Source organism: Chaetura pelagica, unplaced genomic scaffold (assembly GCF_000747805.2).
Source record: "Chaetura pelagica isolate M959 unplaced genomic scaffold, ChaPel_1.0 scaffold383, whole genome shotgun sequence".
Taxonomy (NCBI): domain Eukaryota; kingdom Metazoa; phylum Chordata; class Aves; order Apodiformes; family Apodidae; genus Chaetura; species Chaetura pelagica.
In genome coordinates, this window is record NW_009952804.1 from 790,681 (window position 1) to 808,977 (window position 18,297).

At 44.0% G+C, this 18,297-nt stretch overlaps 1 protein-coding gene across 3 annotated transcripts in view; it reads left to right on the plus strand.

The window, feature by feature from the left end:
- DPYSL2 (dihydropyrimidinase-like 2) overlaps positions 1–12,944 on the plus strand; it is a 50,568-nt gene extending 37,624 nt beyond the window's left edge. For all 3 annotated transcript variants that reach the window (XM_009995009.1, XM_009995008.1, XM_009995010.1), the window contains 7 exons: positions 3,121–3,241; positions 6,431–6,587; positions 6,750–6,891; positions 7,108–7,278; positions 10,026–10,205; positions 11,645–11,810; positions 12,467–12,944. In XM_009995009.1, coding sequence (XP_009993311.1) covers positions 3,121–3,241; positions 6,431–6,587; positions 6,750–6,891; positions 7,108–7,278; positions 10,026–10,205; positions 11,645–11,810; positions 12,467–12,558 — 1,029 coding nt within the window. In that variant the 3' untranslated portion in view covers positions 12,559–12,944. The remainder of the gene's footprint in view (positions 1–3,120; positions 3,242–6,430; positions 6,588–6,749; positions 6,892–7,107; positions 7,279–10,025; positions 10,206–11,644; positions 11,811–12,466) is intronic.
- The last annotated feature ends 5,353 nt before the right edge of the window (positions 12,945–18,297 follow it).

The window sequence follows — 18,297 nt, forward strand, 5'->3', positions numbered from 1 at the left end:
AGGAATATAAATCATTCAGTTGCTTTATGCAGAAGAGGAAAAAAAAATGCTCAACTTGAGCAGTATGTAAATCCTCACAGAATTTGTGTTTGGCTCTAGGAGCTGGGATTTTTTGCTTCCTGAAAGTTGTGAGCAAACACTTGCACTCAGCTTTCCACCCACACACCCCTGCATATTTTTTTTTATGTACTTTTTGGCTCTCATCAGGAGAGCAGGAGCAGATGCTGTCATGACACTTGGGGCTCATCTGTGGAGCACCCCTAAACTCGTATTGACTTCAAAGGAAGGCTGCTCCTTACCTTAAAGGATCTGGCCATCAAACTAGCCAAGTCTTGTCTGGCCACTTCAAAGCTCATCCTTGGCGGAGTAGGAGCTTTAAAGTGTGATCTGTGTGGTTCCCTGGCTTAGTTGGTTTGTCACATCTGTGCAGAAATGTGTTCTTTCTCAGTATAGCAAGGAAGGCGGGCTGAGGACACGTGGCTGCCTCAAACAAGGATCAGTAAAGCCTCTTCCCAGTGTTCACTGGGCAGTCTCTGTGCAGCTGAATTCAGCTGTGCTGTCTGACTGGAGTGGAAGCATTTCGTCCAAAATTCTCCTCTTTGAAAGCCATAGGAAACAGAGCAGGAAACAATGTCATCTGGTTCCCTCCCTTCATTTTCTCCAACACCGGAGTGTAACTTTGTGTTTTTGAAAACATACAACTTCCCTTTATGCTGGCTGATGATTGAGGCCAGATTCTGAGGGTGGCAGTAGATGTGTAATTCCTGTTGACTTCAGTAGGAGTGGATGTTTCTTAGTATCCCCCCTGGGCTGCTGTTGACACTAGAACTGGCTTTTCATGCTTCCCCTGATGATATGTAAAGCCTACCCTAAGGACTTTATAATGGTTGTCATCTTACTGAAGAGCTGCTTAATTCACACCTCCATCTACAGCAACCTAGCAGGAGTTGTTGAACAAGTCTAAAATATTTATTGAAAATCCCTCCCAATTCAGTGAAACTTAAATCAGAGTGAAGCATTCAGAGTCTGGCCATATACATTTGGAATGTACAGGTCTTGTGAATTCCCAGGTTGAGCAGAAGGAATGAATTAAGGATTAAGTTTCACTGCTGACTCATGGGTTTTACTTGCTCACCTCAGTAACTTTGGTTGAGCCAAGGTGACAGTATTCAGATAGTTGTCCCAACCACCAAAGGGAGCCTTCATCAAGACCCCACCATCCCAAGTCAGCATCACCCATCACTTTCTGGAAAACTCTCCCCCTCATAGCTCAGATCATTCTGTGATGACTTTGTGGAGTGAACCATCATTTTTTGTTTTTATTTTAGCCACAAAAAACGTTGAAAGTGCAAGCAGTCCAAGTACTCCAGGAAATGTCTGTCTTTTTTTCCAGGAGAACTGCTGTGCTAGGGCTTCTAATGCATACTGGTAATTGCAAACATTCCCCTTTGGACTAGTCGTTGGGTTATTGTTATGTGCCTGTCACCATAGCATCTGGGCACAAGGCATAAATTCAGCAGCCTTGTTCTATTTTGTGCAGAAAATATTCTCCTCTTGCTTAGCAGTTGCTCAAATGCCTTTTGGTAAAAAGTCTGGAGATGCTTGTTGTGTTGTTCCTGCTTTGCCAGTGGGGAAACTAAGGCACAGCCTGGAAAGGTGACTTCCAAGTGCTGCAGCAGCAGAGCTGTGCACAGGCCTGCTTTAACTAGGCAGTTTACAAACTGATGCCATTGTGTGGAGGCATTGGCACATCTGAGTGCTCTCTTTGACTCTCAGGAGGGGTAAGTTTGCTTTTCTTGGCCCTTCCTTTCAGCCTCCATAGTCCCTGCAAGTGCTGCTGGCTGTGGCAGACCTGAGTCAAATGTCCTGCAATAAAGGCCCTTCCTTGCAGCCTTTTCATTTGTGTGAGGCAGCTGAGTGAGAAAATGTCTCCTGTATGTCCCCCTGCCTGGGCAGGTGAAGGCTTTAACCCTTTTGGTGACAGAGACTAACCTGCTGGCTTGGGAGGGGGCTGGTTTTCTTTTAAAAACTCCAGGCTGTTGTAGTGTTGTTTTTCTTGAGCAGTCCAGCTGCAGACAGAGCAGTGTTACAGGTGTTGACTTTGTCAGTATGAGCAGAGCTGGTCTGGGAACTTGGACATCTACACTATTCCCTAAGCTGATGGGTCCTTGATTTCAGGTACCTCTTTCAGTGTCTCAAGCATGGTCTAGCAGCAAGCACTCAGTGTGTTCTGATTTGGGGACTGCTGATGGATTATGGTGTCATAAGTCACTGTAGAGCAGATTTTTCAAAAGTGCTGAGCACGTGCCAATCTCACTGGAGCCCATGGGAGCTTCTGGTAGCCTCTTGCATTTGGGAATCAGGTGGCTGATTGCTCTGTGTCTCAGTTTCCTCTGTTGTTTGCTTGGAAAATTCGTGTGGTGTTGCAGGCTCAGATCTGTGTGGCAGTAGGCACTGTGAGCATCTCCCTGTTGTTAAATCTGTCATCTGGGCTGCTTTGATGTGAGGACGTGTGATCTGTAAAAGCCTGCAGAGTGATGACATTCATTCTTGGGCTGGTGATTATAAAGTGACCCTGGTCTTGCTGAGGTTATCTCTCTACATATGCAAGAAAAAGTAGTTGATTGATGGGGTGGTTCTCACTCTGTCAGATCCTCAGCCAGATATTGTAGTGGAGGGTACAATTTAGGAGGCTTGTTTGCAAACGTGGCTTACCAGAATATGTGGCTACAGCATTCCTCTTCCGTGTGGGATGGAACAGGAATACTTCTGTTGAGTCAACATTTAGTTGCTTATTTTTCTCTGGGTTACAGAGGGGGCTTAATAATTCTGACCTTGAGCACCTGGAGTGTTATTTTAGGATTTGGTGTGCTTGCAGAGAAACTTGGAAGCAGCCTGGGAGAAAATGTAGTAATGAGAGGGGACTACAACTTGATGTCACTTTAATTATCTTGATTACACTGTACATTTTTCTGGCTCAGAACTGGAAAGTTGGAAAGTCTGATCTCAACCCTGCACACCCTGTCTTCCTGTGGAAGCACAGGTTGTGACCCTGGGAAGGTGGATGGGATATGCTATCACAGGGGATGTTACTAACTTGCTGCTGACTTTGTTTCTCAGGTGGAGGCAGAGGCTGTGAACCGGGCAATAACCATTGCCAACCAAACCAACTGCCCCCTTTATATCACCAAGGTGATGAGCAAAAGTGCAGCTGATGTCATTGCTCAAGCCAGGAAAAAGGGTAAGTTATTTCCCTTGGATGGAAGGGCCCTATTAGCTCATGCAATTCAACTCTTTGCCAACATAAGTTTCATCCCTACAGGAAAAGTTTCTTTTTCCAGTGTTATTATCCAGGCTCAATTTTAAAAGGTCTCAGGCAACTACTTCTGTCTCCCACAGACAAGCAGGCATATCAGTGTCAGGATCCATTTCTTCTGTTCATCTTAGAACCTCTCTCTTCACACTGATCCTACCACACTGAGCTGTGTGCCTTCATGTTATTGCAGAGTAATTCCACACTGTCTCCATTTAATTAATTTAATCCCTGGAGATTGCAAGCTCTGTCCTCCTTCCAGATGCTGTAGTTTTTCCTTGGTGCTTTCTGCTGAGCTGCTTCCTGGGGTCAGAAGTGATTCCAAGAATCCTGATGGAGGTGTCTTACTCATGAGTCCTGTTGTATTTAGTTGGAGTAGCCAAAGAAGTGACAGATTCCAGCATCCACTGTGTTACTTGCTTGTGGAATAAATGCTTCTCATGTACTCACAGCCTGGTGTCTGAGCAGGAGTTGGGATCAGTAGTCTGGGTTAGGCTGGGAATTGCAGTCACCTCTGATAACTCTGCCTGGGGATGCTGAAGGAAGCAAGATTCAGACCTGCCGTGGGTGCTGCTGCCTTGTGTCTCTGCCCTCTATCTGAGGTCTGTGGGGAGCTGAGCTGCTCTGAGTGGTGCAATATCTTCTCCTGAGTCCTGACCCTGCTGTCTTGCCCCAAGGAGCAAGGGTTACAAAGCACAGTAAGTGCCTGTCTCCCTGCTTTATTCTGTGACTAAACCCTTACTTTCTATTTAAAGCAGCTCTGGGTGGGTGAGTAAGCAGGAGGGATGATTTTTTCCCCCTTCTTTCCTCAGAAGGGTTGAATTTAATTTTATGCAGTCTAAATAAGCCTGAATGAATATACAAATGACATCACTTTCCATCTGGGGGTTTGGTGCGAGAAGAGCTTATTTCCTACCACAGCAAACAGATTTGTGTTTGTGTGTTGGCTCAGAAGTAGTTTTGTCCCATGATTCCTGTGAAGTGAGTTCAGAGTTGGTGAGGAGGATGGATTTCCAAGGCATCTCTTTCTGTTCGTGTTGTGCAAGCAGCTCAAGCTGTTAGGGGTAAACCTTCCTCTCCTAGCTCCATTAGCGGAGATCATGCTGAAATGAGATGATGTGTTGACATGCAGAAGTGACTGTGTGTTGCATTACCCTAGAAAACAACTTGATGGGGCTGTGCAGCTCAATCCTATAAGCCAGGGAAGCATCCCTTCCATTTACAGGTGAAGTACTGGAGGCATGCACCGCAGACATGCACCATCAACAAAAAACACCCTCCCTTTATGCTCACTGTCCCCTTCATCCACGAGCTGGCAAGTAGATAGGAGGGTGGGGATATGAGGGACCATACAGTTGCCATTAACCACAACCTGACTGGGATGGATGTTACCCTGCCTGTGAAAGGTGCTGGGATTGTCCCAGAGGAATCATCCACAGAACTTGCTTTTCACTTCTGAGTGAAGTAGTACACACAGTTTTCATTCAGATTGTTTTCTCCTTATAAGGAGAATTTGGGGTATAAATGGCACACCATTCTCTGTTCCTTTATTTAAATAATTCAATTTAAATGGTGTGCTGTTACCCAACTGGGTAACCCATGAGGGCCACACACACTAGCCTTGCCCTCCCAAGAAACAGAGGAAACATAACTGAAGACTATCCAGGGCAAAAACAAACCAGAATTGATTTGCTAAATGGTAAAGAACGCATGTTATTTAAAGCCAGATGTTCCCAGTGGCATTTGTATGGAGGAGATTCCCTGCAGACTGTCGTTGGCAGATCTGGGAGCTCAAAATGTTGCTCCCTGCAGAACAATCTTCCCAATGTACTGGCCCACAACAAGCCTCCCATTAATAGCCAGCGTGTGTTTTGCCTTGTTCTGATTTTGTAACCCTATTTGTGGCAAGTGATGTCAGATGGCCTCTTCCTCTGCTGGTGGATCCCCTCTCACAAAGGCTCTTCCTACCCCTCCTGTTTCAGTGTGGTCCTGGAAGCAGCATGAAGCCAGTTAATGCCTTATTCAGCTAATGCAGTCTTTTCCAGCTAGCTTGAGAGCCTGTAGACAGAACAGTAGCTCAAACAATACGTGAAAGATGGTATTTTTGTACTCTGCATGGTGAGGTGTGTAAGACCCTGCTGACCAATTCTGGGATTGCCTTTGCCAGTCTTCTGATGGAAGTATTTAGGGTTAGTATTTTAACAACCCACATCTTTTGCAGGCAGATACAAACAGATGAAGTGTCTGGGCTCAGATACAGGTGAACAGGCACTTCACAGAGATTTCAGGGAGGTTTCATTTGGTGAGCAGATCTGTGGGGCTACCAGCTGGCATTGCTTTTGAAGTTGCAGCATCTTACATCTGCTTGGCGTGCAGATGTTGCTGGTGCATTCCAGCTTGCAAAGTATCATGGCCTTAAAGATCTGCTGTTCCTTCATGTGGTTCCAAAAATGTTAATGAAGAGGAAGGATGCACTGGTGGTTAGAGCACTGGACTGAGTCAGAAGATCCAATTTCATTTCCTAGTTCTGCCACAGATTTGCTGTGTACCCTCGGGGGAGTAATTCAGTTATCCTGAACTGCATTTGGGAACCAGGAACACGGATGCTTCCTCTGTGAGGGACTTTCTCTGTAGGCAGGAAGCTTTCCTGATAGGAATTTTCTCTTACCTGTGTGCAGAGACAACTCCAATAAACCCAGCGTTGTTAAATCTTTAATACACACATATTTGTAAAAATACTGCAGGTGCTTTTTTCTTCATTCTTCCACATACCTTCTGGATGAGACTAGATCTTCTCACACTTACAGTTCCCTTTCAGCCTCTTCTGTAAGGTTCTTGGCCCAGGATACAGCACATTAGTTTCAGAGAAGAATTGAACAGGCCAGAAGTTTAATGATGTCTGATCATCTGTTTATGCAGGCCAGGGAATTCAATCCAATGTTGTGTCTCCATGATCACAGACTTAAGAGGAAGTATCAAGGAACCCTGCAGTATGCCATACTGGCATAACTTATCCAACCTGTCCATTTCAGAAGGATACTTTATACCTGGAATCCAGGCTGGAGATGAATGTTGCTTGGTGCTCACTGTGGATTTGCCTCTGTTCCTGTCCTCTAGGCACTGTGGTGTATGGAGAGCCCATCACAGCCAGCTTGGGTACTGATGGATCTCATTATTGGAGCAAGAACTGGGCTAAGGCAGCAGCTTTTGTAACTTCTCCACCACTGAGTCCTGACCCAACCACTCCTGATTTTCTCAACTCACTACTGTCCTGGTGAGTAGAGCTCTTTGTGTTCATGCAGCATGTGCTTCATCATGAGACAAGTGGGTGATAAAAATAATGGCTGTTTTTGTCAGCAAGCAACAGGCTGTTTCACCTTTATGAGTAAACCTGTGACAAGAAAATATCTTAAAAACCTATTACTATCTTTTCCAGTGGAGATCTGCAAGTTACTGGCAGTGCCCACTGCACCTTCAACACTGCTCAGAAAGCTGTTGGGAAGGACAACTTTACCCTGATCCCTGAAGGAACCAATGGGACTGAAGAGAGGATGTCCATCATCTGGGATAAGGCTGTGGTAGGTCACGTGTAATAGGCTTAGGCTGCAACTAGACATTCAGAGCTGAAAGAGCTTCAGCACTGTGTTACTGTCACCCTGCAGATGCCTGTTATGGTCCTTCTACTTGGAAGTTTTTGCCCCTATGGAGATGATTGGCAATGTGCTGCACTGTCAGTTATTTGCTTTTCAGAGTGGTCCCTCTGCCTGGCTAATGCAGTGACTGTCTTTCCCCAGGTGACTGGCAAGATGGATGAGAACCAGTTTGTTGCTGTGACCAGCACAAATGCAGCTAAAATCTTCAATCTGTACCCGCGGAAGGGCCGTATCGCAGTGGGCTCAGATGCTGATCTGGTGATCTGGGATCCTGACAGTGTCAAGACAATCTCTGCCAAGACTCATAACATAGTAAGGAATATTTTCTGCTATGTGAACTCTGCTGCTTATTTTTTCCTTTCTTCCTTCAATGTCAGATGGCGCTGCCAAGAACTAGAGCTCATGACAACTCATCTTTGTTTTCTCTATGCCCCAACCCCTCTCTGCTCTTACACCCAGTACAGCTCAGTTGTGCAAGCAGAAGGGAAGACAACTGAGTCCAAATTTGAAATCACATGAATACACAGAGATTCCCCTTGGAGCAAAGAGATTGTCTGCCCTTTCTGAATGTTGGATGCTTGGATCTGAGAACACAGAAAGCTCTTTAAAAATCTTCTAAAATATCAAAAGGCCTTTTATCACAATGTGTCATTTATAGTCTTCTGGCTTGTTAGCAGTGGGGATGTGTAGCTGCCCCTTTTCTAGTTCAGCTCACAAACATTTTAGCTGGAGATCTGATCCAGACCACTGAGTCCGAGTGGATTTTCACCACACACTGATCTGGCGTGCATGTGTGGAGTCACATTTAGACATGATTTTCTGGGTGATAATCCCAATGTTAGCTGGCACAGGGAGGTACAAGGCAGCTTAAAGACTAACTAGTCCTTTCCCCCTGTTTCTTTGTGGTGGCACTCTTAGAAGCACCGTTTGCTTGTGACCCACAGCTGTGTCCCATATCTTTACACCTGGCTCATGCAGTGAAAAAGTTGTCCTACCCTGTGGGAAACTGCAGAAAAGTCCTAGTGCAAAGGGCTGGTTGGAGTCTGCCTGTGACATTAAGTGCTGAGAGGGAGCAACCACTGTTTGCATTTGTTGATGACTTGTTTCACTGAACCTATGGAATGTTTCCCTGGAAAAAACTCCTTGTTCTTTTTTTTCCTGTGAATGCTTTCATTCACTCTGGAGCTGAAGGAGCAAAATTTTCTTCCACACTTAGATCCTTGGGCACTTTCACAAAGAAACTTTTTTTAAAAGGTTTGGTTCAGTTCCCTGTGATTTAACTCTGTCAGAATTGGTCACAGATGGCCTGGAATCATCCTGCCTGTGCTTAGGCTTCTAACAGAGTCATCCAGACTCAGAATTCTGGTTACTTCAGTCACCTTAGAAGTGCTTCCAGGCTCATCACACTTCCAGTCTGAAGAGGAATGCTTTAGAGACTGGGGACATTAGATGCCCAGTTTAGTGGTCTCAATCTAGGTTTATGCTTTCAAGTACATCAGAGAGCTAGGAGCAGTTTACCAGATGGAGTATTTGACAGTCCTTGCCATGCAATGGCTGTTGTCTTTAGGAATTTGATTCTAAATTTCCTAACACAAAATGCAGAGACTTTATCTTTTGTAGTTATGCTGCAATACACTCAGGATTGATTCCATGATTTTGCCGTAGATCTGGGCTAGGCTGAAGCAGAACCAGCTCATTCAGAAATGTTTTATAGGATAAGGACTGAGGATCCCCCTGAAACTCTTACACTGTTCAGGAGGCCTCAGCAGTCAATGATCAGCTGTTCCCAGAGACTGCAGCTTTAAGTTCAAACAGGGTGCTAAGAATATGGAGGATATGAAGGTTTCTTGTTTTCATGTGGTTTGTTTCAAGCTTGAAGTGCTAAGAAATAACAACTCTTTTTCCTACATGTCCAGCTTTCCTACATGTCCTCTTCCTCTCTCTCATAACATTGTCTGTTATACCTGGCATTACACCTGTTGGGGTATTTGTCTCTCTTGCTCTGTGCATGCTTTGTGTTAGAGCAGAAATGGATATGGGTGATGCCATTAGAGCCAAGGCATCCTTTGGTCAAGTTTAAAACAAAAGCTCCTTTGAAAGTCAGGCAGAACAGTTGCTGCGACACAAGGAGACATAGTGATTATGTGGCATCAGATAATTGTTACATTTTTAAATGCTAGAGCAATATGCAGACATTTTCCAAGAATTCACACTGCTCTTGCCACTGTGTGGCAAGAAATATTAGGAGCTAGAGAGGGAGAGAGTGTTGTTCTTGGAACCAGCCTAATTCACAAGCTTCTAACCAAGCCTTCCTCTTTGCCACCACAACTTTTTTTCGTCCTGGACCTGGTTCAGTGTCGGTTTAACCACTGTTCCAGCTATTTGTAAATCTGCAGTCAAGCCTACCCATGCTTACAACACACTTCAAGAGCAAACTCCATTATTAACTCAGTAAAAAAGACCTGGATATGTCTCAGAGAGAGGTCACTACAGTAACAGTCCCCAAATAACGTGGCTGTAGTGTATATGCTTCATGGGTGGGACATTTACCAGAGATTCCTTTAAAATCTGTGTTTTTTCCATGGTGTAATGTTTCCAATCCTGTTAATTGAAGATGAGCAATCCCATTAGAGCAAAACAAGATTGTGCTGGTCCCTGACCCATCAACCAAAACACTGGTTTGAAGTACAGCTTTTCAAAATTACCATTATTTTTAGTATGAAACTCAGATTAAACTCCAAAAATCCTTGCAATTCAGAAGAGATAGGTGCCAAGATGCATTTAAACAAGTAGGCTTTGAGGTATTGTAATTTGAAACTGTATTTCCTCTTGTTGCAGTGGAAATCTTGCACAAGTAAATCCTCAATAAATTTAGTTTGATAATAAAGACCAGCCTTTCAATTAAACCACGCATATATGACTCAGGTAAATGCTGTTGAGTTTGCTTCCATCTGTCCTTAAAATTTGGCAATTAGCATGACTGGTGATTGCCAGTGAAAGCACAGCAGGCTTTGCTGGGATGAATATGTTTGCCACATACTGTCTTTTGTTTGTTCTAGTCTCTGGAGTACAATATCTTTGAGGGCATGGAGTGCCGTGGGTCTCCCCTGGTGGTTATCAGCCAGGGGAAGATTGTGCTGGAGGATGGGAATCTTCATGTCACCGAGGGATCGGGACGGTATATCCCCAAGAAACCATTCCCTGACTTCGTTTACAAGCGCATCAAAGCAAGGAGCAGGGTGAGTATAAATGGTTAGATGCACATTTGTTCTCTTGCTGAAACTCCTGAGTCAAAGTGGGTGGAAAACAGATGCTCTCCCCTGGCTTGCAGACACACACACTTCTGCAACAGAAAACATTCCCTGGATAGGGGCCATTTTTATCTCATTTGTCTTTCATTTTTGCTATTTGCTTGAGTCATTACATGAATATGCTTTGCCTTGAGCTTGGATTTTCTTCCAATTTTATTTTCCTGCTCTTTAATTCTTCCCTGTTTTGGGACACCTGGATGAAGAATGTGACCAGAAACTGTCCAGTTAGGGTATGAGTCAATCTGCAAATAACCCAGCATGCTTCTCCTGCCACAAAAGTACCAAGAGAAGTTACTGATGGCGTTTCTATACCAAACCTTTCAGCAACTATTTAGATTGCTGATTTATTGTTATGGATGGATTATGCTGCTTTCCCTTCTGTCAGATAAGATCAGATGCTCTTGTCTGGTGACTAGTGAGTCACTGGCACAGCCTACTGACTATTTGGATGTGAGAATGTTCTATTTTTAAGAGGCTAAAATTGTTGGAAAAGAGTTTTTGCAAGATACACCCATTCAAAACAGAAATTGCCTTTTGATATGCCTTTAGTTGGTAAAAACTGACAGAGCAGATGACACTGAAGTCAGCTGCAACTTAGTGGCTGAGAATTTAAGAAGTTTATTTCTAGATGAAGTCAGATTTATGAGGTGAAAAGTACTTTTATGTTTGAAGTGTTGCCCTCTCCTGGACAAAACCAGAGCTGTGTTAGTTCTGCTGACCATAAGTAATCTTCATATAACTTGCAAGCAATCTTTCCTTAATTGTTCTTTTGCAGAAATTGCAAGTTATCAAAATTACAACCTCAAGTAATTTAGCCCTGCAGAGAACAGATCTGTGGTTTCTGTTAGAATGTCCCACAGAAATACGTGTCTGACCTATAAATCTAATTGGGCAGTATCTCAACTGGAATAATTGCATTTAGCCCAATCTAAAGCTCCCAAGCTGGTGCTGTGAAGCTGGCCTGGCTCCTTTTCATGCAGCCCTGTTTGTGTTTCAGCACTGCTTTGCTTTCTGGGGATGAGTACTAAGCTTCATTTCAGATTTGTCAGGATCCTTTAATACAACAGCAGGTGTAGTTTGAGATCATTAAAGGACAGAACTTGCGGTGCAAGGGACAGGCTGGCTGCTCACACCAGCCAGCACCCAGCTGGAGCCACAGCAGCCCAGAGCACGTTTCCTTTTATCTGTGCCGCTTCAGAGAGCAGCTACCACCCAGGATCAGCGCAGAGATGATGTGTGATTTCAAACCCTCTTACTAAACACAGATCTTGAAATGTGTCTGCGGCTTAGCAACATCTGGCCAGCTGTTTAGGTCTGTTTGGAAGGCTGTTTTGACACTGAGGGCTGCCTGCTTCTGTGTTTTGCAGCTGGCTGAGCTGCGGGGTGTGCCTCGAGGCCTCTATGACGGACCTGTCTGCGAAGTGTCAGTGACGCCGAAGACCGTCACACCAGCGTCTTCAGCTAAGACATCTCCTGCCAAACAGCAGGCCCCACCCGTGAGGAACCTACACCAGTCTGGATTCAGCTTGTCTGGTAGATATTTTTATGGGGCTAAATTATTTATTGCTTTAGAATCATGGCTTGTTTACACTCCCATACTCTGAATTAATTCTGCTGCTATTGGAAGGCAGAGACTGTGATGTGTTTTTAGCTTGGAGGTTATCCTTTTAGAAAGGAAGAGCAGTACAGGAGGCATCAGAAAGTCCTGGTTATTCTCATGCTGGGGCATGAGTGCTGAGTATCCTGTCACAATCTGGGCTTGGTCCTCAGCCGGGTGTCTGAAGAGGGCAGATGGCACCAACTTCAGTGGAGCTTTGCCAGCTTAGATGGGCTGTGGATCTGGAATGTGGCAGATTTGATTTCTCAGGGTGCTGTTTCAGGGCAATAAGGGAAAGCTATACAAAGGAATTTAAAGGCTCACTAATGGAAAACTGTTTAGCCAACTGGTACCTGTGCAGGGCTGGCTACCTCAGGTGCAAAGATATTAGCGCAGAACAGGTTTCAGCAGAATTAAGGAGGCCAATAAGGGCTTTTCCTTCAAAGATGAAGTGTTTTGGTGCATGCTGTTGCCCCAAGAGGACATGATGGGTTTCAGTGCAGCCGTGCTCTCCTGACTCCCTTGTCCTGCAGTTCCCTCATCTCAAACCCCGCCGGCCTGGGGGACCTGACATTGCTTCTCTCTCCTGCAGGGGCACAGATTGATGACAACATCCCCCGCCGCACGACTCAGCGCATCGTGGCACCGCCAGGCGGACGTGCCAACATCACCAGCTTGGGCTAAGGACCAACCCCCTTCAGTGCCCGCCAGCGGACCGGGGACGGGGGCACCTGGAGACCCTTCTTGATTCTTTTAGAGCCTGTGACGGTTACTGCGGGCAACCAGTGGGGGGGGGCTGATGTAAGGCGCCTCTTTCAGTCCCCTCAGATTCCCTCCTCATCTTCACCAACCCTCACTTCCCCCCTCAGCCCCTACACATTTAAAAGAATAAACCCTGTTTTGACACCTCTGACATGGAAAAGTAAATGTAAAGAGGATGTTTGAGATATGTGGCCTCTGTCCCATTCAGCATCTTTCTTTTAATAAAGGAAGGATAAAGTGAATTTCCCAGGAGCTGCCTTTAAGACACACACAAAAAAAGGAATAAATAAATAATAAATGTAAAAAAATAGCTTTTTTTTTTTTTTTTTTTTTTTTAAATTGTCAAGCAGAAGAGTAGTTCAAGGGTTTTAAACTGGATATTCTGTAAGGTTCTGTGTTGCAGCAGAATAGCTAGGCAAGCACAGAGGGTGATGAATCCCAGGCCTGTCTGTAACCATTCCCCAGCACCACCCGTGAGGTCACTGAGTAGCTGTCTGCTGCCAGAAGGGAGAAACAGGACCCAGCACTAGGAATTGGCAAAGCATATGGCACCAGCCATTGGGTGAGCTAGAACTGTTGGGGAATTTAGTTCTTTTTGTTTGTTTCTTTTTTTTTCATTCTGGATTTTGCTGCAAATTAGGTCCTTGAGAAAACTTTTTTTTTTATGTTTGTGTATGTTTTTGATGTTTGTATCATTGTGTTTACGAAGCCTTATCTGAGAACCAGGGGTCTCCCTCTTCTTCCCAGTCCTTTCTAAACCTTATTCGAGTTACAGGCTTCCACCAGTGTCACTGCCACAGCCACCCTGCTATTCCTAGGTTGCATCGTTTCAGCCAACGCTTGCCACTTAGCTGCAATAGGAGGTCACAGAACAGGTTCATAAGCTATGAGCTACACTTTGGGTGTACTCTGTCGTGAGCTGGTGCAAACAAAGGGGCTGGATACCAGCTGAGGAGCTGGGGTGGGGTCTCTTGAGAAGTTTTTAGCAGTTAGTTTGTCTTCTGTCCCTGGAGGTAGAAATCAGTAAGCATGGGGAGCATGGGCAAAGAGCAACATGTTGCTTGAAAGATTTTCTGTAGCAGCCACGTTCCCTCTTCCTGGCCATCGATGAGTGGTTATTTAAAGCTTTATGAGAGCTTATCTTCAGCTCTCATCAAAAGGCCGGTCAGTTCAGTGTGTGCCTGAGCATCTGTGGCAATTCCAACTGGGCTCCAGATGCCCAGCTGCTGTAACTGGGAGCCTCAGAGCAGCTCCGTGGGTCAACAGCAGCTGAGAATCTCTCCTACACAGTGTGAATTTCAAAGTCACTCATTCCTTCAGGAATCTGCCTTTGTGCAAATACTCATGAGAAAGCCTGGTGGTTCCCACCCTTCCTCAGATGCCTGCTCTCAGATTTGAGAAGTCAGAGGCCATGAGTGGTCCTTGAATGAATTTAGGAGCCCCAGCTTCTGTGGCAGACTCGCAGAGCGGGATGTGGGCATTTAAGTATCTTCTGCAATTAAAGGTCTTTTAGTCTAGTATTGGAGGTTCTTTACTTTCAGGACATGGAGAATAAATCTGCACCATTAGATTCCCACTTAGACTTAGCTGGAGGGCTCGGTGGTCCCAAGGATGTGGCCTGTCTTTTAGCACAGAGAGCTTTTCTACCCACAGTTAACACAGCATTACCTCCACTGTCGGGATGCCCTGGCACTTGGCTGCATCTTCTGCTTTCTCTTCTATTTGTACTTTGCCACGTACATTGATCTTGTTTTTCCATATTTGTATTTTCTTAAATGGTGTTTACAGGTTCTTTTAGGGGAAAAAACTATATGTATGAAGGCTTTTAAGAAACAAGTACCAAATTTGTTGTTATGAAAGTATCAATGTTGGGATTTGCAGAGGGTCTGGAAGCTATGTAGGTACCCAAACCCTCCCAGCTTCAGCACCTAATTCTTCTAGGCCCCTTTGAACACAAAAGTTAAGAAAAACATTGCCATATTCATCCATGCATTTTGCATTGAGGTTTAACTCTTGGGTCTTTTAGTTTTGCATAAGAGAGTTTGCACTTTGTTTGTTAATTAATCCATGAACTTAATATATATTGCAGCTATTTTCATTTTTTTTCACCTGTATGTTAAAATCAATTTGAACGAGTTGGGGAGAAAAAAAGAATTGCAGATCCATTTCAGTTCTGCAAAACACTTGCGGCTCTTCAGTATTCACTTAAGTCTTCCTTTTTTTTTCCTTCACTGACTCATGATGACTTTTTAATTTGTTCAAAAGGAAAAAAAAAAATCACAAAAAAAGATTTTTGCAGGCTATGTAAGCATGTTTTTTCCTGTGAGAGCTCGTCCGCTTTGTGTCTGTTTAATGAATGTCATATGTAAATGCTTAAAGAAAAAAAAAAGACTATGACTTAATTAATTAACCGCAGTGACTTGAAGCTCTAAAAATTAAAACAAAAAAAAGTAGGATTTAATACTAGCTGGATTTAACCCTTGGATTTGTGATTGTGAACAATGAGTGGAGGAGCTGTAAGTGCTAAAGCTGATCATTTGTGTAGACAAAAGGAAGTACTGATATTTGACCATTGTCTCAATGGCAAAAAAACCCACCCCTACCCCAAGTCTTGTGTTTTATTCCCTAAGAACTCTGTGTTATATTACCATGGGAACTCCTAATAAAGAAAAAATGTTGTTGTTTCACTAGGTGCATCTGTGTCTCAAGGTGATATGTGTTCTGTGTAAACTCTGTACCTTGGCTGGTGCCTTCAGTGGATAAAACCTGACTGAGCTCTGAAATTGGTGCTGATGTAGGCTGGTGGTAGTCCTGCATAGGAAGGAGGTGTACAGGAGCCATGGTTTCTTGGAAGATCATGATGGTAAAGTGCAATTTCCTTAGAGAAAAGCAAACTCCTTCTCAGGGCAGTTGTCTGTTGAAGGCAGTATTTGGCAAAGCAGAGACATTTGCTTGAAATCTCCTGGCTCTGCATTGCAGAGTTCACTGATGAAATGTGAGCAAAAGAAGCTAAAACTGTTGGCATAGTCCTCAGGCCTCCAATATGTTTCTGCTTGGACCCTCGTAGCAGCGAGGGAGGAGGGGAGAGAAAGTACAGCCCTAAATAGAAGCCACACAGAGATAACTGAGTGGGGAGTGGTAGAACAGGCTGGAAAAATGCCAGTGAAAATTTTGGTGGTGGTGGTTGGGTTTTACTGTGTTGAAGAGATGCTGTGAGTGGGATTACAGCAGTTCGTGGGAAGGGCTTAGAAGGAGCCAGCATCTCTGTCAGCTGCTCAGGCCGTTGGTGGCTGCATCCCTATGCCTACAAGAGCAACCCGCTCGGTGGTCTTCTCCAAATCTGAGCACAGCTGGAGTTTGCAACTGACTTTGCAAACATGCTTAGCTCTTGTTTCTCATTTAAGTGCTCTGTGAACTGCAGTTAGCTTCCTACACACAGCTTTAAACTGGACACCCCAATCCAGTGGGAAGTTTTTAGAGGGTTTTCTCTCTATCAGTTAAGAAGGGGCAATTGTTATTCACTTATAAAAAGACTTTGGGTTCTTGTGGAGATCCTGGCTCTGTTGCCAAGGTCATGCAGTTATTTGGCTGCTGGCAGCTTGCGTTAGATATTGACATATACACCATCAAATCCCATAGAGCAGGGTTAGTGGGTTGCTATGTGTAAGATTTATTAGCTTGTCCCAACAATAATATCTCAGTGAAGGAGACATTCAGCCTAAAGCACTGATGTTTGGTTAACACACATCTGCAAGGGCTTCTCTTTGGTTTTATGCTATCATTGTTTCTTTCTCCAGTGTCTAAATCGGGAAGAAACGTCCTTCCCAGGAAATCAATTCCAGGGACTCAGACCAAAAAATATCAACTGAAGCATATAGATGCTTTTGAGGTCAGGAAGAAGTCATCAACAGCCAGATCTAAGCCTAACAGGTACTGAGGAACCAAGGCAGGAAAATATTCAGGTCAGTGGGGCACTGCTGGTTTGCTGCTACGGAAGAGCACAGAAATAGCCATATTTTGTCAACTCCTTAATCCAGGTAATTCCTGATGCTGGCAGCAATAAGGCTCAGCTCATGCTTCAGTAGGAATGTGCTGATTGGGTTCTCTGCAGGCTTCCCATTGACAGGTCTATGTCCACACATGTAAGACCCGATACAGATCTAACCTGTTCTTAATATTGATATGGAATTAGTGGCTAGAAGGAGAAGAAGGGAAGTAGAGGATGAGTTTGAGTCAGTGACCTGGAACACTACTAGCTGTCAGCATGTGAGGAGAGGTGGGTTATCAGAGCTTGATTTATTGCTGAGTGGAAGAGTGTTGGGAGCAATCATTGTCCTTACATCTTAGCTGTCCTGCTAAGACAGTCAAGACCTAGCACAGGATTTTCAAAGCCAAGCTTTGAAGCTTTCCTGACCTAGGGCACATTCGTATCTATAGCTGTATTTTTATATATCTGTATAAGCATATATGTGTCCTTTTGTTCAACCCAACTGGTTTTACAGCAGCCAAGGTTCCTTTGCACTTTTTTCCTACAAGCTTAAACCAGTGTTTCTGCAGCCTAATACATTCCACCACAGTAGTTTGAGGGTATCTGAGTGTGTGGGCCCCCAAGGCTCCTTGACAATATAGACCCAGTTGCTTTGCACTTCAAAAAAACCCACGGTTGGGTAACCCTTAGTGTGGGTTAATATGACTGGCACCTTCACACAGGCCAGGAACCCCAGGTATCACACCCCTAAGGTTCTACATATGACTCTAGATAGCTAGTGCAGGACAAAAATCGTATTAATTAGCAATAAGTTTAATTTATTTTTCCAAGATTTTTATTACTCTAAAAAAGAAAGCACTTAGTACTTTTAGCTGCTTGCTCTACACGGAGGGAGACCCCGTTTTCTCCCCGTTTTTAGCACACAGAGTGAAGGTTGAGCTCACTGCCATTAGGTGGCAGCAGGACATGCGAAATGGAAATGCCAAACTCCCTTGAGGCACATGGATCATCTTAAGAATGATGTAGGATGTAATAAATGTAGAACATGCACAGGGCTTATGATTACTACGACAGAGAGATGGCATACACATATATCCTCTCTATTATATTAACATACCGGATAGTATTTCAATGGCAAAAGATATGAATCACCTAAGCGTATTCTGTTATAGTTTAAGCCTAACAAGACACCCTCCTATAATAAAATAGAGAGCCAATCCATAAACTGTATCTATCAGTTTAGTTATAGGAAACAAACAAATAAACAAACACCACATTATTTTTTAAAACAGATTTTTGCTTTTTTCCACAAAAGCCAAGATGTCCAAAACCAGAGGTAAGGTAGATTTTCAGAAATGGCAGGGTTTTCCTTCCTCTCAACCAGTTCTGTTTCTTCCCTGCCCCTTTTCTGTGGTTAAGAAATTTTTTGGCTTTGTGCAGCCATTCCCTGACTAAGGAGCTACTGGGAGAGGGGGAATAAGAGGGAAACAATAAAGCATTGTTTAGTTTATCATATTACTTGTTCCACTCATTTATCATTGAGAAAATAGTTAAAAACAGAAGTACAACCCCCCCAACATTTTATTTTCTTTTTACCCTGGAAAATATGCAGATTTTTTTTTTTTTTTTTCTCTGTGTTATTTGCCAGTAGCAGGAAAAGTTTTCCCATACCC